General features: G+C 41.6%; 1 protein-coding gene across 1 annotated transcript in view; it reads right to left on the bottom strand.

Moving 5' to 3' along the window:
* The window catches only part of LOC125452339 (dynein axonemal heavy chain 8-like), a 1,009,221-nt gene that overhangs the window by 751,594 nt on the left and 235,285 nt on the right, over window positions 1-22,342 (bottom strand). The window contains exon 14 of the mRNA XM_059645685.1: window positions 8,899-8,975. Within this exon, the coding sequence (XP_059501668.1) occupies window positions 8,899-8,975 (77 nt within the window). The remainder of the gene's footprint in view (window positions 1-8,898; window positions 8,976-22,342) is intronic.

Genomic DNA, 22,342 nt, shown 5'->3' with positions numbered 1-22,342 from the left:
GACTATCTATATCCCTCTGCAGACTTTGTGTCTTTTGCACACTTTGCTCTACCACTCACCTTAGTGTCATCTGCAAATTTTGACACACCACGCTTAGTCCCCAACTCCAAATCATCTATGTAAATTGTAAACAGTTGAGGTCCCAACACTGATCCCTGACGCACACCACTAGCCACTGACCACTAACCAGAAAGACACCCATTTACCCCCTACTCTTTGCTTTCTACTGGTCAACCGATCCTCTATCCATGTCAATACATTACCTGTAATACCTTGTAACTTTATCTTATGTAGCAGCCTTTGGTGTGGCACCTTGTCAAATGCTTTCTGGAAATCCAGATATACCACATCCACAGGTTCCCCATTGTCCACCATGCAAGTAACGTCCTCAAAGAATTCCACCAAATTAATTAAACATGACCAACCCTTCATGAACCATGCTGTGTGTTCCCAATTGGACAATTTATATCCTGATGTCTTACTATTTCTTCCTTAATGATAGATTCAAGCATTTTCCCCACTACCAAAGTTAAGCTAACTGGCCTATAGTTACTAGTGTTTTGTCTACTTCCTATTTTAAATAGTGGCGTCACATAGGCTGTTTTCCAATCTGCAGAAACCAGCCCAGAGTCCAGTGAATTTTGGTAAATAACTACTAGTGCATTTGCTATTTCACCCATCATCTCTTCTAGTACCCTGGGATGCATTTCAATAGGGACAGGAGGTTTGTCTACCTTTAGCCCCATTAGCATGCCCAGCACTGCCTTCTTCATGATAATGATAGTTTCTAGGTCCTCACCTGCTATAACTTTCTTGCCATTAGTTTTTGGCATGTTATTTGTGTCTTCAACTGTGAAGACCAACACGAAATAACTGTGTAATGTCTCGGCCATTTCCTCATTCCCAGTTATTAAATTGGCCTTCTCATCCTCTAAAGGACCAATGTTTACCTTCTCCACTCTTTTCTGATTTACATATTCATAGAAACTTTTGCTGCCTGGTTTTATATTCTGAGCTAGTTTACTCTCATAATCTATCTTACTTTTCTTTATAACTTTTTTGTGACTTTCTGCTGGCCTTTAAAAATTTCCCAGTCTACTAGTTTCCTACACGTTGCTTTTTTGTATGTGTTTTTTTAAAATCTGATACTTTCTTTTATTTCCTGAGACATCCATGGCTGGCTCTCTCTTTTCCTACAGTTCTTCCTTATCACTGGAATATACTTATGAGCACTGTGAAAAATTGTTTTGAAAGTCCTCCACTGTTCCTCAATTGACCCACCATAAAGTTTTTGCTCCCGTTCTACCTTAGCTAACTCCTCCCTCATTCCTTCATAGTCTCCACTGTTTAAGCACAGGACGTAGACTCTGGATTTAACCTTCTCACGCTCCATCTGTGTTTTAAATTCGACCATACTGTGATTGCTCCTTCCAAGAGGATCCCTAACTGTGAGATCATTAATTATTCCTGACTCATTACACAGGACTAGATTTAGAATCGCTTGGTCCCTCGTAGGTTCCATTACATGTTGTTCAAGGAAATTATCACGGATGCATTCTGTGAACCTGTCCCTAAGGCTGCCATGACCGACCTGGTTTGACCAATCGATATGTAGATTAAAATCCCCCATGATAATTGCTGTACCATTTTGACATGCATTAGCTATTTCTATGTTTATTGCCCTCCCCACCACGATGTTGTTATTTGGTGACCTATAGACCACACCTATCAGTGACTTCTTCTCCCTGCTATTCCTAATTTTGACTCAAATGGATTCAACGTTTTGTTCAGTAGAACCTATATCATCCGTAAAAATCAGAGCAACACCACCTCCCCAACTTTCCTGCCTGTCCTTCTGAACAGTTTGATGCTCCTGGATATTTAACTCCCAGCCATGACAATCCTGTAACCATGTCTCTGTAATGGCCACTAAATCATACCCATTTGCCATGATTTGCACCATCAACTAATCCACCTTGCTTCGAATGCTCCGAACACTCAGATAAAGTGCCCTTATGCCAGTTTTTGCACCTTCTTTTTGGGTCCTGTCATCTCCAATACTAACAGCTCTTGAGTTCTCCTTCCCTTTAACTTTTTCCCTAATTTTCAATGGAATTGAAACTTACTCGTCACCTGCTAACCCACTGCTTTGCCTTACATTAACTGTTATTCTCTCTTTCCCCCTACTTACCAGTTTAACATCCTATTAATCACCCTATTTACCCTTTTCGCCGAAACACTAGACCTGGCCCTGTTCAGGTGGAGTCCATCCCAGCGATATAGACCCCACCTGTCCCAGAACAGATGCCAGTGCCCCATGGAAAGGAAACTCTCTTTCCCACACCACTCTTTTTAGCCATGTATTTATTTTCCTGGTCCTTGCCTCCCTATGCCAATTTGCACATGGCTCGGCAGCAATCCAGAGATTATGACCCTTGATGACCTGTGTTTTAATTTTGTTCCTCGCTTTTCATAATCCCGAAACAAGTCTTTTTTCCTAGTTCTGCCTATGTTGCTGGTACCTATGTGGACCACAACAACTGGATCCTCCCCCTCCCTCTCCAGTATCCTCTCAAGCTGGTCAGCGATATATCGCATCCTGGCACCGGGCAGGCAACACACCATGCAGGATTCTCTATCCTGCTCACAAAGGATACTGTCTATCCCCCTGATGATGGGATCCCCTACAACTACAATCTGTCTTTTTGCTCCCCACTCTTGAATAGCCTCCTGTACTATGATGCCATGGTCAGTTGGCTCATCCTTCCTGCAACCCTATTCCTCATCCACGCAGGGAGCATGTTCCTCACACCTGTAGGACAATGTCAAGGGCCGTGGCTCCTGTGTTCCTGTCTGCAGGGTCCCTTTACCTGCCTCACTCATAGTCACACACTGCTGTCCCTGCCCACCGATAAAATTAACATTAGTTAATCTGCCAGATGTGACTGCCTCCTGGAACACAGTACCCAGGTATTTCTCCCCCTCCTGGATGTGCCGCAGTGTTTGGAGCTCGGATTCCAGCTCATCAATTTTGAGCCGGAGTTCCTCAAGCAGCCAACACTTGCTGCAGACAATACAGTAATGTTCACGAGGGTCAAGTTTAACATTAGTTGGATGACTGTTAAATTGCATGTTCTGTGTTAGATGAATTACCCATAAGAGATGCTGATTCATATCTTCGAAAGTTGGTTTATTACCTTATGTGTTGTCATGAAGAAATATCTTGGTATTCTGAGTTTTCTTTTGGGCTTGTGTGCTGAAGGGTACTAACCTGACTGCACACATTTAGATTATCAGTTCCATCGTTCAGGTTGTTTCTGACTCTTGTGCATCCGCTTGAATTCCCCATTTTCTTACCAAATTGTATTTGCTGATAAAGCTCAATGTTTTGCATGTTTATGCCTTTTTTTTCTACTCAGTATCATCTGGCATCACAATATTTAAAGTTGTTTCATGTCAATCTAACGTGCAGTATTTTGGTATCTTAAAAAAGTTTGCAAAATCTGAGAAGCTTCTTGAGCCAGGCTGTTTTTCTGTTCCCATCATTCTCTTATCTACTTTCAAATTCGAGTTTCTATCTAGATTTTGCAATCTATCTGCATAGCCCTTTCCAATGTGATATTCTCTTTTGATGGTAACATGTCTGAAAGGGATGTGTCGGACAGTGTGATCTCAATTCTGCCTCAAATTAAAATGGTGAAAGAAAGAAAATCCCTGATGTCCACTTTACAAACAACAAGAAACAATTTATTTATTTAACCCTAATAATGAACAATAAACAGAATTACTAACTAAGTGACCGTTTCCCCCTTAGATTACTAACTACTTCCTGACTGGTCTAAATTCTACTGGAATGCAGTTTAAATAAAGACAAGGCCCACCATGACAAACCTAATTAATAAGAAGCAATAAATTATGACTTATTCTCTCCAAATTTGCACTGACTGGCTTCTGGAATATTCTGTCATCTCTGTTGTCTTCACAAACACCTTTTTTCTGGTAATTCTGCTGTCATGGATGCTTTATTGCTATAATTTCTTCAATGAGGACTTTGAGCTAAAATACCATGGTACCTTTGATTAATTAGATGGGCATTCTGAGAGCTGAATGGTGCTAACTCAGGCAGGTGGCAGATGGCTGTCTCTTTCAGATGGCAATTGGCTCTCTCCGGCTTTCCAAGTGCCCTTGTCTTATAGACCCGTAATGACATTATCAAATTCTTATAATATGATTGGTTTCAGGTTGTCAACACCATCAGATTTAAATTCAATTGTCTTTCTGTATCTACGTGCCTCGTTTAAATTAATTGACCAAATTCAACCTTCTTGTCATAATATCAAAACAAGAGGACTGTTCTGCCTCCCGCCTGTAAGGCTTCTTTTTTATACACTTGTTTCACTTTTTGAGGTTTTCTGTACTGGCAACTTCAGCCGCTGCTCACAGACATATATTTTTTTTAATTTCTAAGGACAGACAAGTACAAATCTCTTTAAGGAACCACACATTCTAGCTTCCTGCCCTCCACCTCACAATTACTGCACCCAACTTTGAACATTACTTGGGCACAGAACATTGGCATTAGGTTCTAAATCTCCTTCTAATTTCCTAGGTTTTTTTTCCCAAACCCTTACACCGCTGTCACGCAATAATGGTGCTTATTTTCCCCAGAATCATGTGTGTGTACAGATGTGAGACACGGTAAAAAAAACACCAGGTGTGTAAGTAACTTTATTGATATTCTGCCACCAGGAAAAACACCCATGTGATCAAAGAACCAGTATCAAGCAGAGCCCCGAGTGCTAATACCTATGTGAATGAAAAGGTGAAGGGGAGTGTAGGGGTCTAATTAAAATAGAATTGGAGGGGGAAATATAGCACAGGACACACCCCGCAGTGCCCAGCTCTCCCAAAAGGCATCGAAAGCGGCAGTGCACACTATGTGTTCCTTCCACAGGGACATCTGGGCACGGATATAGCCACAGAAAAGAAACAGGCAGTCAGCCATAATGACCCCCTCCATGGCCCTCTCCTGGTTATATTAATCAGCCAACACTTTCCTGATTGGGGCTGTTAACCCAGGCCAATCAAGATTCTCATAGTCAACAAGGTCCACCCGGTTCCAGTCATTACAGACTGACATAAGATTCAAAGATGTTTTATAATGAGAATGTCAAGATCTGGATTAAAAACTACAGAATACAAAGGGTCAAAGAGATCCAACCTATTTTCTCCTTTCTTCAGAAATTGGTCAAATTCTCAACCCATGAATTACATGCCCAATATTTAGAGTGATGAAACAAGATTCCTCAAATTTGTTTCTCAGGGTATAGGAAATGCATTCTTAACAAAGTTTATATTGAGAGACTAATGGCCGATTACTATAGTTCCAGAATCTAGTTATCTCTTATCTACAGAATTAGTAGAAGGACACGCTAGACATCCCAGAGATTAACAATTTGTGCAGATGGTGAATCTGAGAAAATATCTACCCTAAAAATCTCCTATAGTACCCAGTATCCAAAGCAGCACATATTACTCGGTGTTGAAACCCATGATTGTATGGACAAACAGGAAATGGAGGTGAATTTAAATTATGATTGCCTTTCCCCTCTTAAGCCCAAGGCAGTGAAGTTTGATTAACTCTTTTCCTATTCTATTCCCATGCATTGTTGTAGAAGGCCGAGGAGTTTTCCTCAAAACACTGCTTGGTTGAGTTTCTATTTTAGAAATAAACCTATAGCAAAATCCCCGAAGGTGAAATCAAAAATATGCTTTTTTTTAAACAAAATATTCATAATGCAGGGAAAATTGCTTTAAAACTCTATTCTCACATGCACATATACAAGGTACAGAGAAACAGAGAGGGAAGGAAGAGATTCACAACTTACGAATTTGTTAACAAATCAAAGATATTGCTTTAAGTTGCAATTGGGAGTCTGTTAATTGATTGATTTTTGTAGGAAGAGCTAAGATACAGATGAATAGCAGTTGAAGACACAGCAGCATTTATTGTACTCCAGAATTAGTCCAATTCAGCAGGCAAAATCCAAGAATTTTTCTGGAGATGTGACTTTTGAGAGCGATGGACAGCATGCCTTCTGGCAGCTGAGGACTAGAGCTGCTCTTCTCATAATGTTAGAATGCAACTAAACTAAGAAGTCAAATCTGCATGGTTCAGTAATTCAATGGTGCAGGTCTGCCAAAACATTTGGACAACCAAGATAATAATTAAAATGGTCATTCTAAGATGAAAAGATACAGATAGACAATTACAGAGGCTAATTGGAATGCCACTACCATCTAACTTTTGGACAGTCATAAGTTATTGCACTAGCTGACTACAACATGTAGAAAGTTCTGAAGGATTCCAGCTAACTCCAGTCTTGTGATTCTATCCAGGAGTTCAATCCGGGCAAATGCGAGGTGATGCATTTTGGAAGATCAAATTCAAGGGCGAACCATACAGTAAATGGAAAAGTCCTAGAGAAAATTGATAAACAGAGAGATCTGGGTGTTCAGGTCCATTGTTCCCTGAAGGTGACAATGCAGGTCAAGAGGGTGGTCAAAAAGGCATACGGCATGCTTTCCTTCATTGGGCAGGGTATTAAGTACAAGAGTTGGCAGGTCATGCTGCAGTTGTATAGGACTTTGGTTCAGCCACATTTGGAGTACCGTGTGCAGTTCTGGTCGCCACATTACCAAAAGGATGTGGATGCTTTGGAGAGGGTGTAGAGGAGGTTCACCAGGATGTTGCCTGGTATGGAGGGTGCTAGTTATGAAGAGAGGTTGAGTAGATTAGGATTATTTTCATTAGAAAGACGGAGATTGAGGAAGGACCTGATTGAGGTCTACAAAATCATGAGGGGTATAGACAGGGTGGATAGCAAAAAGCTTTTTCCCAGAGTGGGGGACTCAATTACTAGGGGTCATGAGTTCAAAGTGAGAGGAGGAAAGTTTAAGGGAGATATGCATGGAAAGTTCTTTACACAGAGGGTGGTGGGTGCCTGGAACGCGTTGCCAGCGGAGGTGGTAGACGCAGACACGTTAGCGTCTTTTAAGATATATTTGGACAGGTACGTGGATGGGCATGGAGCAAATGGACACAGACCGTTAGAAAATAGATTGCAGGTTAGACAGAGGATCTTGAGAGGCGCAGGCTTGGAGGGCTGAAGGGCCTGTTCCTGTGCTGTAGGTTTCTTTGTTCTATCAGCTACCTTTAGTGCCCAGCACTTTTGATTATGGTTTTTAAAAACAATTTAAACAGGAGATTCATGAAAAGAGCATAGTTTTACACAAACTGTAATTCTGAATTTCTTTTAATGCTGTCTGTCATTCCACAATGTACAAATTTAACACAATCAATTTTTTTTCCATGAATTCCATACTCTGACCTGACTTCATCATAGCCTTGGTTCAAACATGAACAATAGAGCTGAATTCCAGAGGTGAGGTGAGAGGGACAGCCCTTGATATCATGGCTACATTTAACAGGTAACATTAAGGAGTCCTGGCAAAACTGGAATCATTGGTAATCAGGAGATAAACTCTCCGCTGGTTGGAGTCATATCTGGCACAGATGAAAATCATTATAGCTGTTGCAGATCTGTCAGGTCAAGCCCAACACTTTCTGCAGGAGTTGCTCAGAGTAGTCGCCTAGGCCACACCATTTTCAGATGCTCCATCTTCCCCCTCTTAAAAGGTAGTAAGTGGGGACAATTGCATAACGTTCAGTACCATTCACATCTCCTCAAATACTAAAGTAGTCCATGTCCAAATGCAGCAACACCTGGACAATATCAAGACTTGAACTGAACAGTGGCAAGCAACATTAATGCCACACAAATGCCAAGCAATTACCACCTTCATCCAACAAGAGAGAATGTAACCATCACTGATTGACATTCAAAGCTGTTAACATTACTAAATCTCCACTGTCAACATCCTGGAGGTTACCATTATCCAGAAACTCAACAAGACTTGCTATATAGACACGGTTGCTGAAAGAGCAGTTCAGAGATTCATATTACACCAAGTAACTCACCTGCTGACTCCCCAAAGCCTTTTCATTGTCTACAAGGCATGAGTCAGGAGTGTGATGGAATCTCCTCACTTGCTTAGGTGGGTGCAGCTCTAACAACACTCAAGAAGCTTGACACCATTCAGGAAAAAGCAACACGCTTGATTGGCACTACACCCACAAACATCCAGCCCCTTCACCACCAATGTTCAGCAGCAGCTATGTACTATCTACGAGATGCATTGCATTAGGTCACCAAGACTCCTTAGCATCCTTTCCAAAACCATAATCTCTACTATACAGGGGGGCAAGGGCAGCAGGCACACTCTCCAAGCCATGCGCCACCCTGACTTGGAACTGTATCGCTATTCCTTCAATGCTGTTGAGTCAAGATCCTGCAATTCTCTCCTTAACAGCACTGAGAGTCTATGAACTGTAGCAGTTTAAGAAAGCAGTTCATCACCACCTTCTCAAGGGCAACTAGGGATGGGCAATAGATGCTGGCCCAACCAGTGATGGCCACATGCCTTGAATGATTTTTTTTAAAATCTCCTTCTTCAGCTCTCTGTCCAAATGTAGATCCAACCCATGGCACTGCAATCTCCAAACATAGAAAGGGCAAAGAGGGAAGTCCCAAGTCCAACCCAACAGAATGGGGTCAAACCAAATGTTGTTAGCAATCTAATCTACAACTGCCTCCAGCCAAATCAACCAACTAGCCCCGCTAGGAATCTGGTAGCATTCACTATTATAGAATATTAATGACAGTGTTTGCATCTCTGGGTCTTGAAAAATCATAAACAAGCACACTTATCAACAAAAAATTAATCCTTTCCAAAACAAAATTTTGTACTAATAAAATGTTTAATTTGAATACTTGCCGTTTTAGAAGTTGTAAAGAATGCCGTGAAGAAATAATTTGAGCAAAGGAGTTACTCATGAAGTCATTAAGCAAATTCTACAATATTCAAACAGAAAAAGAATTAGTTCTCATGATAATCAATCCCTAATGTTTTCTACAAAGTATTTACGATTTGGAACATGCCGCCTCCAATTATTTAACACAAAATAGATGCATATGAGTGAAAAAGTAGGAGGACAGCTAGGCTAGGGGTGGCACATGAAGGCTTGATATTCTTGAGACAATGGGACCAGTTCTAGGCAAAAAGTACATATGCAAAAGATACAAGTTGCTCCTCAAAAATCCGGGACCAGTGTCCTCATGGAAGATTCTCGAGTCTGGTTGGAGAGTGTTTCAACTCAATGTGCAAGGAGATGGGGACCAGCAAACAGAAATTTAAAAATTTATACACTTAATGGTAAGGTCCTGGGGAGTGTTGCCGAACAAAGACATCTTGGAGCGCAGGCTCACAGTTCCTTGAACACGGAGTCACAGATAGACAGGGTAGTGATATGCTTTGGTATGCTTGCCTTTATTGGTCAGTGCACTAAATATAGGAGTTGGGAGGTCATGTTGTGGCTATACAGGACATTGGTTAGGCCAGTTTTGTTCAATTCTGTTCTTCTTGCTATACAAAAGATGTTGCTAAACTTGAAAGGGTCCAGAAAAGACTTAAGAGGATGTTGCCAGGGATGGAGGATTTAAGCAAGAGGGAAAGGCTGAATAGGCTGGGGCTATTTTCCCCGGAGCATTGGAGGTTGAGGGGTGACTATATAGAAGTTTATTGAGGAGAAAGAATTAAAAGGAACCTAAGGCACAACGTTTTCATTCAGATGGTGGTGAGTGCATGGAATGAACTGCCAGAGAAAGTGGTGGAGCCTGGAGACTAGAGGGACAATTAATCAAATGCTGGCAAATGGGACTAGATTAATTTCGTACATCTGGTCAGCATGGTTGAGGTTGACCAAAGTGTCTGCTTCGATGTTACACATCTCAATGGCTCTAAGACTCCATTTGGTAAGGTGCATTAAATTAGAAGACCAGGCAATACTTAAGATAGTGTGCTCCTATTTCAAGTGGAACTAAGAGGAAATAGCAATAGAACGTGCTGAAATACTCAGCAGGATTTGTTGTGTCTGTGCAGAACCAAAATTAATGATTTGAGTTAAATATGATTCTTCTTCAGAGCTCCATTTTAAGACCCCTTTCTTCTTCAAATCAAGTGTGTAATTAAGTCATGTTATGATCACTGTTACCTGGATTCACCTTTACTTTGGCATCTTTAATTAATCTTGCTTAAAAGCACACAGACAGGTCAAGAATAGGTTACTCTCTGGTTGGTTCCAGGACATAGAAACACAGATATTAGGGGCAGGAGTAGGCTATTTGGCCCTTTGTGACTGCTTCACCATTCAATATGATCAGGGCAATATATTCAACTCAATACCGTGTTGCCACTTCCTCCCCATACCTTTTGATCCACCTAGACATAAGAACTATTTCTAACTGCTTCTTGAAAACATTCAATGTTTTGGCCTCAAACACTTTCCGTGGCATAGAATTCCACAGAATCTCTTCTTTGGTCAAGAAATTTTGTGTCATCTCAGTCCCAAACGGCGTACTCCATATTCTGAGACTGTGACCACTAGTTCTATACTCCCTGGTCATCAGGAACATCCTTCCTGCATTTAACTTGTCTATTCCTGTTAGAATTTTATATGTTTATATGAGATTCCCCTTCCTTCTTCTAAACTCAGAGTCATAGCGTTATACAGCAAGGAAACAAACTCCTGTGAACATAATCCTAAACATTCCAAACTCTCTTCTTACAGTCATTCGTACTGTCATCCCAGGAATCAGTCCAAGTAACATTTATTTACTCCCTCAATAGCCAGAATATCCCTCCTCAGATAAGAAGACCAAAACTGCCAATAATGCTGTAGCAAGGGTTTTACCAGGGCCCTGTACTCAAACTCTCTCACTGAGAAGATCAACAGGCCATTTGCCTTCTTCACCACTTTATTTCGGTAACTGGTGAACAAGAACAGCAGATCTTGTTGGACCTCTTCCTTTCCCAATCTATCGCCTATCAAATCATAATTTCCCTTTACAATTTTGCTATCAAAATAGATAATCTCACATTTATCTTCATCTGCCATGCATTTGCCCACTCACTCAACTTGTCCAAATCACGCTGAAATATCTCTGCATCCTCCTCAAAGCTTACCCTACCAACCAGCTTTCTGTCATCGACAAATGTGGAGATATTACATTTAGTTCTCTCTGCTAAATCATTATTATCTACCATGAATACCTGGACTTCAAGCAATTGTAACAGAGTGTGGAGCTCGAGGAACACAGCAGGCCAGGCAGCATCAAAGGAGCAGGAAAGATGACATTTTAGGTCAGGACCCTTCTTCAGAAAACCCAGCACCAGCAGTTCATACTATCACTGAGTGAGTTATAAACCCACTGTGAAGCCATTTCTGAAGAAGGATCTCGACCTGAAACATTAACTTCGTCCAAAACATACCTTCCAGATGAAACAGCACTTTACCTGCACTTCCCAGAACCTAGTCTACTGCATTCGCTGCTCACAATGTGGTCTTTTCTATATAGGGGAAACGAAGCGTAGACTGGGTGACCACTTCGCAGAACATTTACATTCGCCTGCAAAAAGGATCCTAAGCTTCCAGTTGCCTGCCACTTTAACTCATAACCATCTGCTATTTCTGATGCTAATCTTGCAGTCTTAACTCTGCTCTTTCACATGACTTCTCACTAATTCAGGAAGGGAATTTTTGAACTCCTACAATATAACAGTCTATCTAAAAGCATTAAATGTCTGATCTATACTCAATGCCCTTATCCTCCACTTATCAAAGTTACTTTGTTTGATCCTTTTAAATTCTCGTACATTTGACTGGGTTCCCTCCTTAGATTCCTAAGATGTTGTCTGTAGACTTCTGGTACTAGCTCATATGTTCTTAAGTGGCTTTTTTCACCTCACTCATACTCTCCCAATACTTCCTCTGATAGCGACATAAACGCCTCATTACCTCTACCTACCAACTTTGTTTGAATCAATAATACCCACATAGTTCGTGGCCATTTCATTTGTCTAGCCACTTTCTCAAATTAAATGAAAAAGGCTTCCAAATCCTTCTCATACCTTTGCAATACTTGGATGTAATTAAACAGATCCCCACCAGGCCGTTCACTTTCATGGGTTTGCTCTTCACTGTTCTCATCACTACTCCCAACTTTTACCTTTATGTCCACCATTTCAGGTCAATTTTCATTTTTCGGTTCCAACGTCTAAAGTTCAAAATCTTTTTATCCCTTTCTTCTGCTCGGGCTATTCTCTCTTTCTTTTTCTTCTGCTTTCAATGGTAACTCAAACTGTTTCATTTCCTTTTCATATTCATGACGTTTTAATTCTTTTACTCTTTGTTCTGCTGCAATTATCTCTCTCTTCCACTTTTGCCCCTCTTTTTCTCTTGCCATTGCCTCTAACTTAAGCTGCTTCATTTCAACTGAATTTTAGCCATTTCTAATTATTCCAATTAGATTCCTGGCAATTGTAATTGCTGAGCTATTGCTACAATTATCTCCCCTTTCCTCACAGACACAGGCAATTCCAGCTTCAGCTTGCCTGCCAACTCCAAAAACTTTGCCTTACTCACCTTTTGTAAACCACTCCAAGTGACTTCTTCCACACTGGAGAAACTCTCAGCCACTGAAAGAGCCACAAGCCAAGCCCTATTTAACCAACCAAATGCAACACCCAAAAACAGAATAATAGCACTCACCACTTTAAGTCCAATAGTCCCAAACCCAACCTAGAACGAGAGATTTCGATCCTGGTCAAGAGCACCCAATTGTGTTATGGACTAGACCAACACTCCATACATTCCCCAGCACTAAAATAGAGTAAGAATGAGCTAAGACCCTAACTTTTATATTTAAAAGCAAGTACAAGGTGCTGCTTTCCAGACTGATTCAAAAGCCCATCACTAGGCTTCAAACAAAACACACTTTATTCTTAGAACACAATCAAAATTTAACAAAGGAAGAATTGGTACAGCTTAAATTCTATTCAAATACTTCCCAAGATAATATATTATTTAACCAATCATCAACAACTGTTCTGAGACAGGCAGCACCCTAGAAAGTTTTCTGAAAAAGGGTCTAGGCCCGAAACATCAGCCTTCCTGCTCCTCTGATGCTGCTTGGCCTGCTGTGTACATCAAGCTCTATACCTTGTTATCCTACCCATTCATGATTCTTCCGACACATTTTAGAAGAAATATCCAGGGAGAAATCAAAAGCTTATTTCCAATCACCTGTCTGAAGGAGACAGCACAGCCCCAGTCTGACAAACCCTCTGCAAGATTTGGCCTCTCCCACTGTGTTCCTCCAGCTCTACACTGTGTTATCTTAGGGATTATAGTGAATTGTGAGGATGATACTGAATAACTTCAAAGGCCATAGACAAGTTGACCAAACGGGCAGACACCTGGCAGATTAATTTCAATTCAGAGAAGAGTAGGGTAAATTTAGTGAAAGAATTATGGAGAGGCTTTACAAGCTGAGTGGTGACTTTGAAGGGAGTATGGGTGAGTACAGGAGCAGAGGGGCCTTTGGATTCAAGTGCATAATTCTCTGATGATAGTCAGGCAAATTGAAACTGTTGTTAAGAAGGCTTACAGCATCCATGGGTTTATAAGCAAAGGCATATAGTGTAATAGCATGGAAGTGATGCTACACCTCTGCAATTTATTGGTCAGACAACATCTGAAGTATTGTGTTCAGTTCTGAGCAATTATTTAAGGAAGAGAGAGAGCGCGCAAAGGAGATTTACTGGAGTGATACAAGGAATGTGGGAATTTAGATATAAGGAATGTTTAGAGAAATTGTGCTTATTCTCCTTGAGCAGAGAAGATTAAGAGTCAACCTTCTTCAGTTGTTCCAAGTTATGAGCAATTTTCACACAGTAAAGGCGGATATTCTGTTCCAATGGTTGGTATGTCAGTAACTAGGGATCACAATTCCAAGTTTGTCAGCAGGACAGCTACGAGTGTGTCGGGGAGAAACTTCACTCAGTTGTTAAGATTTGCGTAGGAGAGTGATAGACAGAAATTCTATTAGAGGTCTCAAAAGAGCTGAATATATATTTGGAAGTGATTAATTTAGAGGGCAGCTACTGAGAAGGGGACTAGCTGAGTACCTCTTTCAGGAGTAGTATATGCATGATGAGTTGAATGGCATCCTTTTGTATTGCAAATTCTATGATGCTATAAGTTAAGGAATAAAAATATGCAATCACGTGACACAGTGTAGTCTCTCGACCACCAACTAGTGGAAAGGATGTATGGGATCAAATCTGCAGGGAAATTACACAGAAATGCCAACATTATAGAGCAGCTAAAATGGAGACTTTAATTACTCAGACATAGAATGGATTCTAGTAGTTAAAAAGGCAGTGAGAGACGAGTGTTCAAGAGTTTCCTATAGTACTGTGTGCGCAGTCCAACAAAGGAAAATACATTGTTTAACCTGATCCTTGGAAATGGGGTGAGCTAAATGGATCAGCTGCCAATGGATTATGATTTGGGATACAATGATCAGGATGGTGTTGGAGAATGACATGCAACAATCCAGATTTTTAAAAAAATCATTTGGTGGAAAGCTGACTTTAATGGGGCAAGAACAAATCTGGAAATGAATATCCAGAACAAGGAGCTAGCAGGAAAAACAGTAACTGAACTATAGGCCACCTTCAAAGAAGAGATGTTTTGTATACAGTCAACGTATATTCCCTCAAATGATAAATGAAGGACAGACAAATCAAATTCTCTGGGTGAGAAAAGAACTATAAATGAACATCAGAATGAAATTGGGTGCTATTAAACTCCATTTGCCACCTCTCAGCCAAGCTCTGCAGCTTATCTATGTCTCTCTATAACCTACAACATCCTTCGTCACGATCCACAACTCCACCGACCTTAGTGTCATCTGCAAATTTACTAACCCATCCTTCTACGCCCTCATCTAGGTCATTTATAAAAATGGCCAACAGCAGTGGACCCAACACCGATCCTTGCGGTACACCACTAGTGACTGGTCTCCAGGATGAACATTTCCCATCAACTACCACCCTCTGTCTTCTTTCAGCAAGCCAATTTCTGATCCAAACTGCTATATCTCCCACAATCCCATTCTTCCACATTTTGTACAATAGCCTACTGTGGGGAACCTTATCAAGCGCCTTGCTGAAATCCATATACACCACATAACCGGTTTACTCTCATCTACCTGTTTGGTCAACTTCTTAAAGAACTTAATAAGGTTTGTGAGGCACGACCTAACCTTCAAAAACCGTGGTGATATATCCCTAATCTAATTATTCTTTTCTAGATGATTATAAATCCTATCTCTTATAACCTTTTCCAACACTTTACCAACAGCTGAAGTAAGGCTCACTGGTCTATAATTACCAGGGTTGTCTCTACTCCCCTTCTTGAACAGGGGAACCACATTTGCTATCCTCCAATCGTCCCCCATGACAACTACCCTGTCTCTCTCACTCCTATCAAGAATCATCTTTGCTATTCTTTCCTCTACATATCTGGAACTATTCAGAGCCCTATATAAAACTCCCAACAGGGTGACCTCTCCTTTCCTGTTTCTAACCTCCACCCATACTACCTCAGTTGACGAGTCCCCAAACATCCTTTCTGCAACTGTATTACTGTCCTTGACCAACAATGCTACACTTCCCCCTCTTTTACCATCTTCTCTGTTCTTACTGAAACATCTAAATCCCGGAACTGCAACAACCATTCCTGTCCCTGCTCTATCCATGTCTCTGAAATGGCCACAACATCGAAGTCCCAGGTACCAACCCATGCTGCAAGTTCACCCACCTTATTCCAGATGCTCCTGGCGTTGAAGTAGACACACTTCAAACCAACTTCTTGCTTGCCGGTGCCATCTTGCATCCCTGAAACTTTATTTCGGACCTCCCTACTCTCAACTTTTTCTCTCCTCAATCTACAAGTTTGGTTCCCATCCCCCTGCTGAATTAGTTTAAACCCACCCGAATAGCCTGAGCGAATTTCCCCCCCAGGATATCGATACCCCTCTGGTTCAGGTGAAGACCATCCTGCATGTAGAGGTCCCACCTACCCCAGAAAGAGCCCCAATTATCCAAGAATCCAAAACCCTCCCTTCTGCACCATCCCTGTAGCCACGTGTTCAACTTCTCTCCCTATTCCTCACCTCACTAGCATGTGGCACGGGCAACAAACCAGAGACAACAATTCTGTTCGTCCTAGCTCTAAGCTTCCATCCTAGCTCCCTGAATTTCTGCCTTAAATCCCCATCTCTCTTCCTACCTATGTCATTGGTGCCTATGTGGACCACGACTTGGGGCTGTTCCTCCTCCCCCTTAAGGATCCCAAAAACACGAGTTGTATCCAAGGATCGAAAGAAGGGAGAATAGAAATTGTGGCCACACTGGCCATAATCTTTCAGTCATCAGACAAGCAGTCACAGAACCATACAGGACAGAAGAAGACCCCAGATCCATCTAGTCAACAACAACAACAAAAAAACTACTAAATATAGTCCTACTTTCGCCCATAGCCTTGAAAATTATGACAATCTAAATTCTCATCCAAGTACTTTTTAAAGATTGAGATTACCACCTCAACTACCCTCCCAGGCAGTGCATCCCAGATACCTATCATCCTCTGGATGAAAACATTTGTTCCCCTAGTCTTCTAAAATTCCAGCCGTTCACCTTAAAATTATGTCCTATTATTGTTGATCATTCAACTAAAGGGAACAGCTGCTTTCTATCTACACTGTCCACACTCCTCAATCTTATACAACTCAATCAGCTCCCCTCTCAGCATTCTCAGCACCGAAGAAAACAATCCATCCTCTTTATAACTAAAATGCTCCATCCCAGGCAACATCCTGGTGAATTTCCTCTGTACTCTCTCCAGTGCAATGACCACTATCACTTGACATTCAAAGATATTATCATCTCTGAATCCCTTCATTGTCAATATCCTGGGGGAAATCATTGTCTAGAAATGGAACTGGCACAAACCACATAAAAACAATGACTACAATGGCAGGTAGGAGACAAGTAATTCATCTCCTGACCACCTAAAGCCTGTCCACCATCTGCAAGGCATGACAGTCAGCAGTGAGATGGAATACTCCCCATTTGATTGGATAAGTGCAACTCCAACACAAAAAGCTTGACACCATCTCAGACAAAACAACCTGCTTGATTCGCACAACAAATATCCACTTCCTCTACCAAAGACACTCAGTTGCAACAGTGGTGTGCCATCAACAAGATGCACTGCAGAAATTTACCAAGGCGCGTTAGACAATATTGCCCGAAACCACAACCACATCCATCCGGAAGAACAAGGGCAACAGATACACAGGAACCTGTAAGTTCCTCTCCAAGCCAGTCCCATTCTGATTAAGAAATATAATGCTGTTCCTTCACTGTCACTGGATCATGAAATTGTCAATTGAATGGTAGTGGGCCAGAGCCTTGCGTGTTTCATTTTTAAGAATTTCTCCTATGTCTTATGGTCTTATTAAGGGCTACGGGGAGTGGAGTTGAAATGCCCATCAGCCATGATTAAATGGTGGGGTGGACTCAATGGGCTGAATGGCCTTATTTCCACTCCTATGTCTTATGGTCTTAAAACCCTGGGATTCCCTCCCTAATGATATTGTGAGCCTACCAATAGCATATTGGCTGCAGTGGTTCAAGAAAACAGTTTGCAATTACGGTCTCAAGGGTAATTAGGGTCAGGCCAGGTAATAAAAGCTGGCCAACCAGTGTCACCCACATCTCATAAGAGAATTAAAAAAGGAATCTAAATACCTCCCTCCTGCGCAAACTTGGGCCACAGATTCATCTGTCCCTTTCTCCTATTTCTATGCTTGCTAGCACATGGCATCAGGAGTAATCCAGATATAACAATGGGGCGGCACGGTGGCTCAGTGGTTAGTACTGCAGCCTCACAGCGCCAGGGACCCAGGTTCGATTCTAACCTCGGGTGACTGTCTGTGTGGAGATTGCATATTCTCCCCGTGTCTGTGTGGGTTTCCGCCGGGTGCTCCAGTTTCCTCCCACAGTCCAAAGATGTGCAGGCTGGGTGGATCAGCCATGCTAAATTGCCCATAGTGTTCAGGGGTGTGTGGGTTATGGGGGATGGGTCTGGGTGGGATGCTCCAAGGGGCAGTCTGCACTTGTTGGGCCGAAGGGCCTGTTTCCACACTGTAGGGAATCTAATCTAATCTAAACGTCGTATTTTTTATTCTGTGCCTAGCTTCCTATAATATTGATGCCAGACCTCATCCCTGATTCTACCTATGCCAAAACCAAAGTGTGCCACAGCCTTTATTTTATCACCTTGTCCTTTCAGGATGCCCTGCAGCTGGTCAGTGACATTCCTGATCGTAGCACCGAGGAGGCAACACACCATCCTGGAGTAAGAGATAACAAAGTGTGGAGCTGGATGAACACGGCAGGCCAAGCAGCATCTTAGGAGCACAATATAATACAATAGAAGCTTTTGTGCTCCTAAGATGCTGCCTGGCCTGCTGTGTTCATCCAAAGCTTTTGTGCTCCTAAGATGCTGCTCGGCCTGCTGTGTTCATCCATCTCCACACTTTGTTATCTCGGATTCTCCAGCATCTGCAGTTTCCATTATCTCTGAACACCATCCTGGAGTCATATTTTCAGCAGCATAAACACTTGTCTGCTACCCTAACTAATGAATCTTCTATCACTGTCACTCCCTGCTTTCGTCCTCCTCCTGCTTTCTGGTGCAGTCAGGCTACTCATAGTAACAGAAGCTTTGTTCTGTCTGCATTCCGTTAAGGAATTACCAGCATTATCATCAGCTTCCAAAATGGGAAACTGATGTGAGAGCAGGATCCTAAGGAACTCCTGTATGAACTGCTTGATTCCCTTTGACTGCCTGGTGATCATTCATTCCCTTCTTTCCTCCAGTCATTTGAACTGTAGTGTGACCACTGCTCTAAATATGCTATCCTATGTAACTTAAGCCTCACAGATGTGAAGCAGTGTCTCCATCTGTCACTCAAGCTCCAAAATAAGGAGCTCAAGATTCTGCAATTGGGAGCACTTCCTTCGCACATGGTCATCTAGGACACCAATGGGTCCTATGGCTTTCTACATATGAAGGAGCACACATATCACTGAGCTGACCTCACCTGCCATAATTTAAACTTGACCTTACTTTTCGGATCAGAAATGAAGAAGGGTCTCGGCCCGAAATGTCAAGCTTTCCTGCTCCTCTGATGCTGCTTGGCCGGCTGTGTTCATCCAGCTTCACACCATGTTATCTTAATTTCCCCAGAACATTGTTTGGGTTTCTGTCTTAATAGTCCAGTGATAATACCACCTAGCCAGCATTTATTGCACATCCCTAGCTGTCTTTGAACTGATTGGCTCACTGGGCCATTCCATAGGACAGTTCAGAATCAACCATGTTGCTGTGGGTCTGGAGTCATATGTAGGTCAGATCAGGTGAGGATGACAGACTTCCTTCCCTGAAGGACATTAGTGAACCAGATGGGTATTTCTGAGAGATGTACGTCATGATCCCTGTGAGAGGTGTATGCAGTGGCAGAATTAGAATGAGTTATGGTGACCCTGTAAATTTGAAAGATCAGACAGATAACGGTGGAACTCACCCTTACAGACAGAAGAAATCTGTTGTCACTGCTGTACATTGTTTTTGACCCTTGAAAGAGCACTGCCTGGGTCATTTTGCAATCTAGGCTGGCTGTGCATACTCGTCCTTTGTGGACTGTTAGTGATAACAGTTTAACAGCGTGCTGTGCAGTTTATGGCTTACAGCATCTGATGTAGTGTCATGCTGGGTTTTAATATGGCATCAGTAGTGTGAACATTGCAAAGTAATTACACTGATGAGCACTTCCGCCTCTCCTGCCATATGATATAATGAGCCAGGTACTACAGTTGGCAGTTCCATTATTAATAAGCTGAAGAGAAGAAGATCAAACATAGAAACTGAAAAACATAAGAAATATGAGCAGGAGTAGGCCATTGCGCCCTTCAGGCCAGCTCCACCATTGAATATGATCAAGGATGATCATCCAACTCATACCCTATTCCCATTTTCATGCCATATTCTTAGGTGTCTTTAGATCTAAAAACTATATCTCTCTCCTTATTGAACTGACTCAATGTTTTGCCTGAATCACTTTATTTGGCACAGAAATCCACAGGCTCACCAGAGTTTCTCCTCATCTCAGTCCTAAATGGCCTGTCCCCAAGATGGGACACCCAGTTCTGTAAACCTAATCATCAGGAACATCATTCGTGTTTACCCTGTTTCGTCAAGATTGTTTGAGCAAAGTCAATATGGGCCAGTTGACTGCCTGCCTCAGTATTACTGAGGAAAACGTCAAAAAGTGAAAAAATCCAGCCCATAGTTCCAAGCCAGAATGAAGTATGGGGAGGGAAGCCGACATGTGGTGCTGTTCCCATGCATTTGCTGTCCTTCTGCTTCTTGTTGATATTGATACGAGTGGCTGTTTTCCCCAAAGTCTAACAGTTTGATTTGAAAGTATTTATTTAGTAAAGTTCTGTCTTTGAAAAAAAAACATGAAGGGCTGAATTTTCTCATCCTTCATCAAGAAAGGTAGTAAAATATGATTAGAATGAAAATACCTGATTCTGAAAGTTGAGAAAAAAATTTTCAGATTTTCCCCTCAAAGCTTAAAGAGAACATTATAATCCCACCACAGAGGGGGCTAACCACTTCATTTCCATGTTCATTGAAGTCCCCTCTCATTAAAGCCCCAACTCCCCTTATTTATGTACCATTTTAACTCTCTCCTCCTCCACCAAAAAAATGGATAGCACAAATCTCCAACATAGAGTGAATCTGTGCATTTGTGGAGTAAGAAAGTGTCAAATCTTCAACTTGGGTAAACCTAATTTAGATTGTGATTTTTAAAGAGAATTAAAGTGAATTAAATAGAAAGCAACAGCTTTTAAATTCTATAACTGCAAGCTTTCAAAGGGGTGGACTGAGGGCACAGCCTAATTGAGAACTAGAAACTAGAAACCTCATTTACTGAGTGAGATAGGCTCAATATGCTGTGAACCCACTTAAGTGTGACTTACAGTAGACTGCAGGAGCGAAGCATCTCAAGGAGTTTAGTAAAGGGAGTAGTTTTTGGTTCATATATGGTTCAAAGCAGCTGACTATAAACAAACAAAAGCAGAAATTGCTGGAGAAGTTCGGCAGGTCTGCTTGGAGAAAAAGCAGAGGCAACGTTTCTGGTCCAGTGATCCTTCTTCAGAAATACTCACTCTGTTTTCTCTCCACAGATGATGCCAGACCTGCTGAGTTTCTCTAGCAATTTCTGTTTTTGTTTCAATTAAGGGCAGCATCAAATTGAAAGAAAAGCAAACAAAATTGCAGATTAGTGATAGATCAGAAGGTTGGGAAAGTTTTAAACACCAGCAAAAGATGACCAAAAAACAGTAAAATGGAAGAAATAAACTATGATACAAATAACAGCAAAACAGACAAAATGAGCTCCTTTAAAGAGTCAACAGTGAATGGGGTCCCTTCAGAGAACGAGGCTGGGGAAATAATAATGGTAAACCAGGAAATGGCAGAAGATTTGAACAAACAGGCTTTATTTAATCGCAGTATAAGTATGAAAAATAAGTAAGTAATATTAAATTTAAGTAGAACACTGCTTTGGAGTGAGATGGAGTACTGTATCTTATTCTGGGGATTTTACTTTAGAAAGGATACGAAGGCATTGAAGGGACTGTGGAAGAAGTTTATAGGAATGATTCCATTGATGAGAAACATAAGATAGATCAGCAGATTAGAGAAGTTAAGGCTGTTTTCCTTGGAGAAAAGGAAGCTGAACGGAGATTTAGTAGCGAGAATAAAATTTTGAGGCATCTGCCTAGGCAAGAATGGAGAGTGAACAATTGTTCCCATTGGTGGAAAGATCAAGAATAACAGTGCATAGATTTAAGGTAATTAACACAAGAAGCAATGCCAACATAAAGAAAATCCTTTTTTCCTCATACTGAGTGGGAATACTCAAGGCAGGTTCAATCAAGGCATTCAACAGGGAACTGTTGTTTCTGAGAAGGATTTTCTGAAAAAGGGTCCCGTCTCAAAACATCAACTTTCTTACTCCTCTGATACTGCCTGGCCCACTGTTCCTCCAGCTCCACACTGTGTTATCTCAGGATCAAATGTGGAGGATTTTGTGAAGAATAAAATTCAGCACTGAATGAAAGCATGAACATGAAAATAAGAAACACATACTGGCATATTTCACGCAGAGGCTAT

The sequence above is a fragment of the Stegostoma tigrinum genome, chromosome 4 (assembly GCF_030684315.1).
Source record: "Stegostoma tigrinum isolate sSteTig4 chromosome 4, sSteTig4.hap1, whole genome shotgun sequence".
Taxonomy (NCBI): domain Eukaryota; kingdom Metazoa; phylum Chordata; class Chondrichthyes; order Orectolobiformes; family Stegostomatidae; genus Stegostoma; species Stegostoma tigrinum.
The sequence above is the reverse complement of the archived record's forward strand: the minus strand, read 5'-3'. Positions and strand labels throughout refer to the sequence as shown.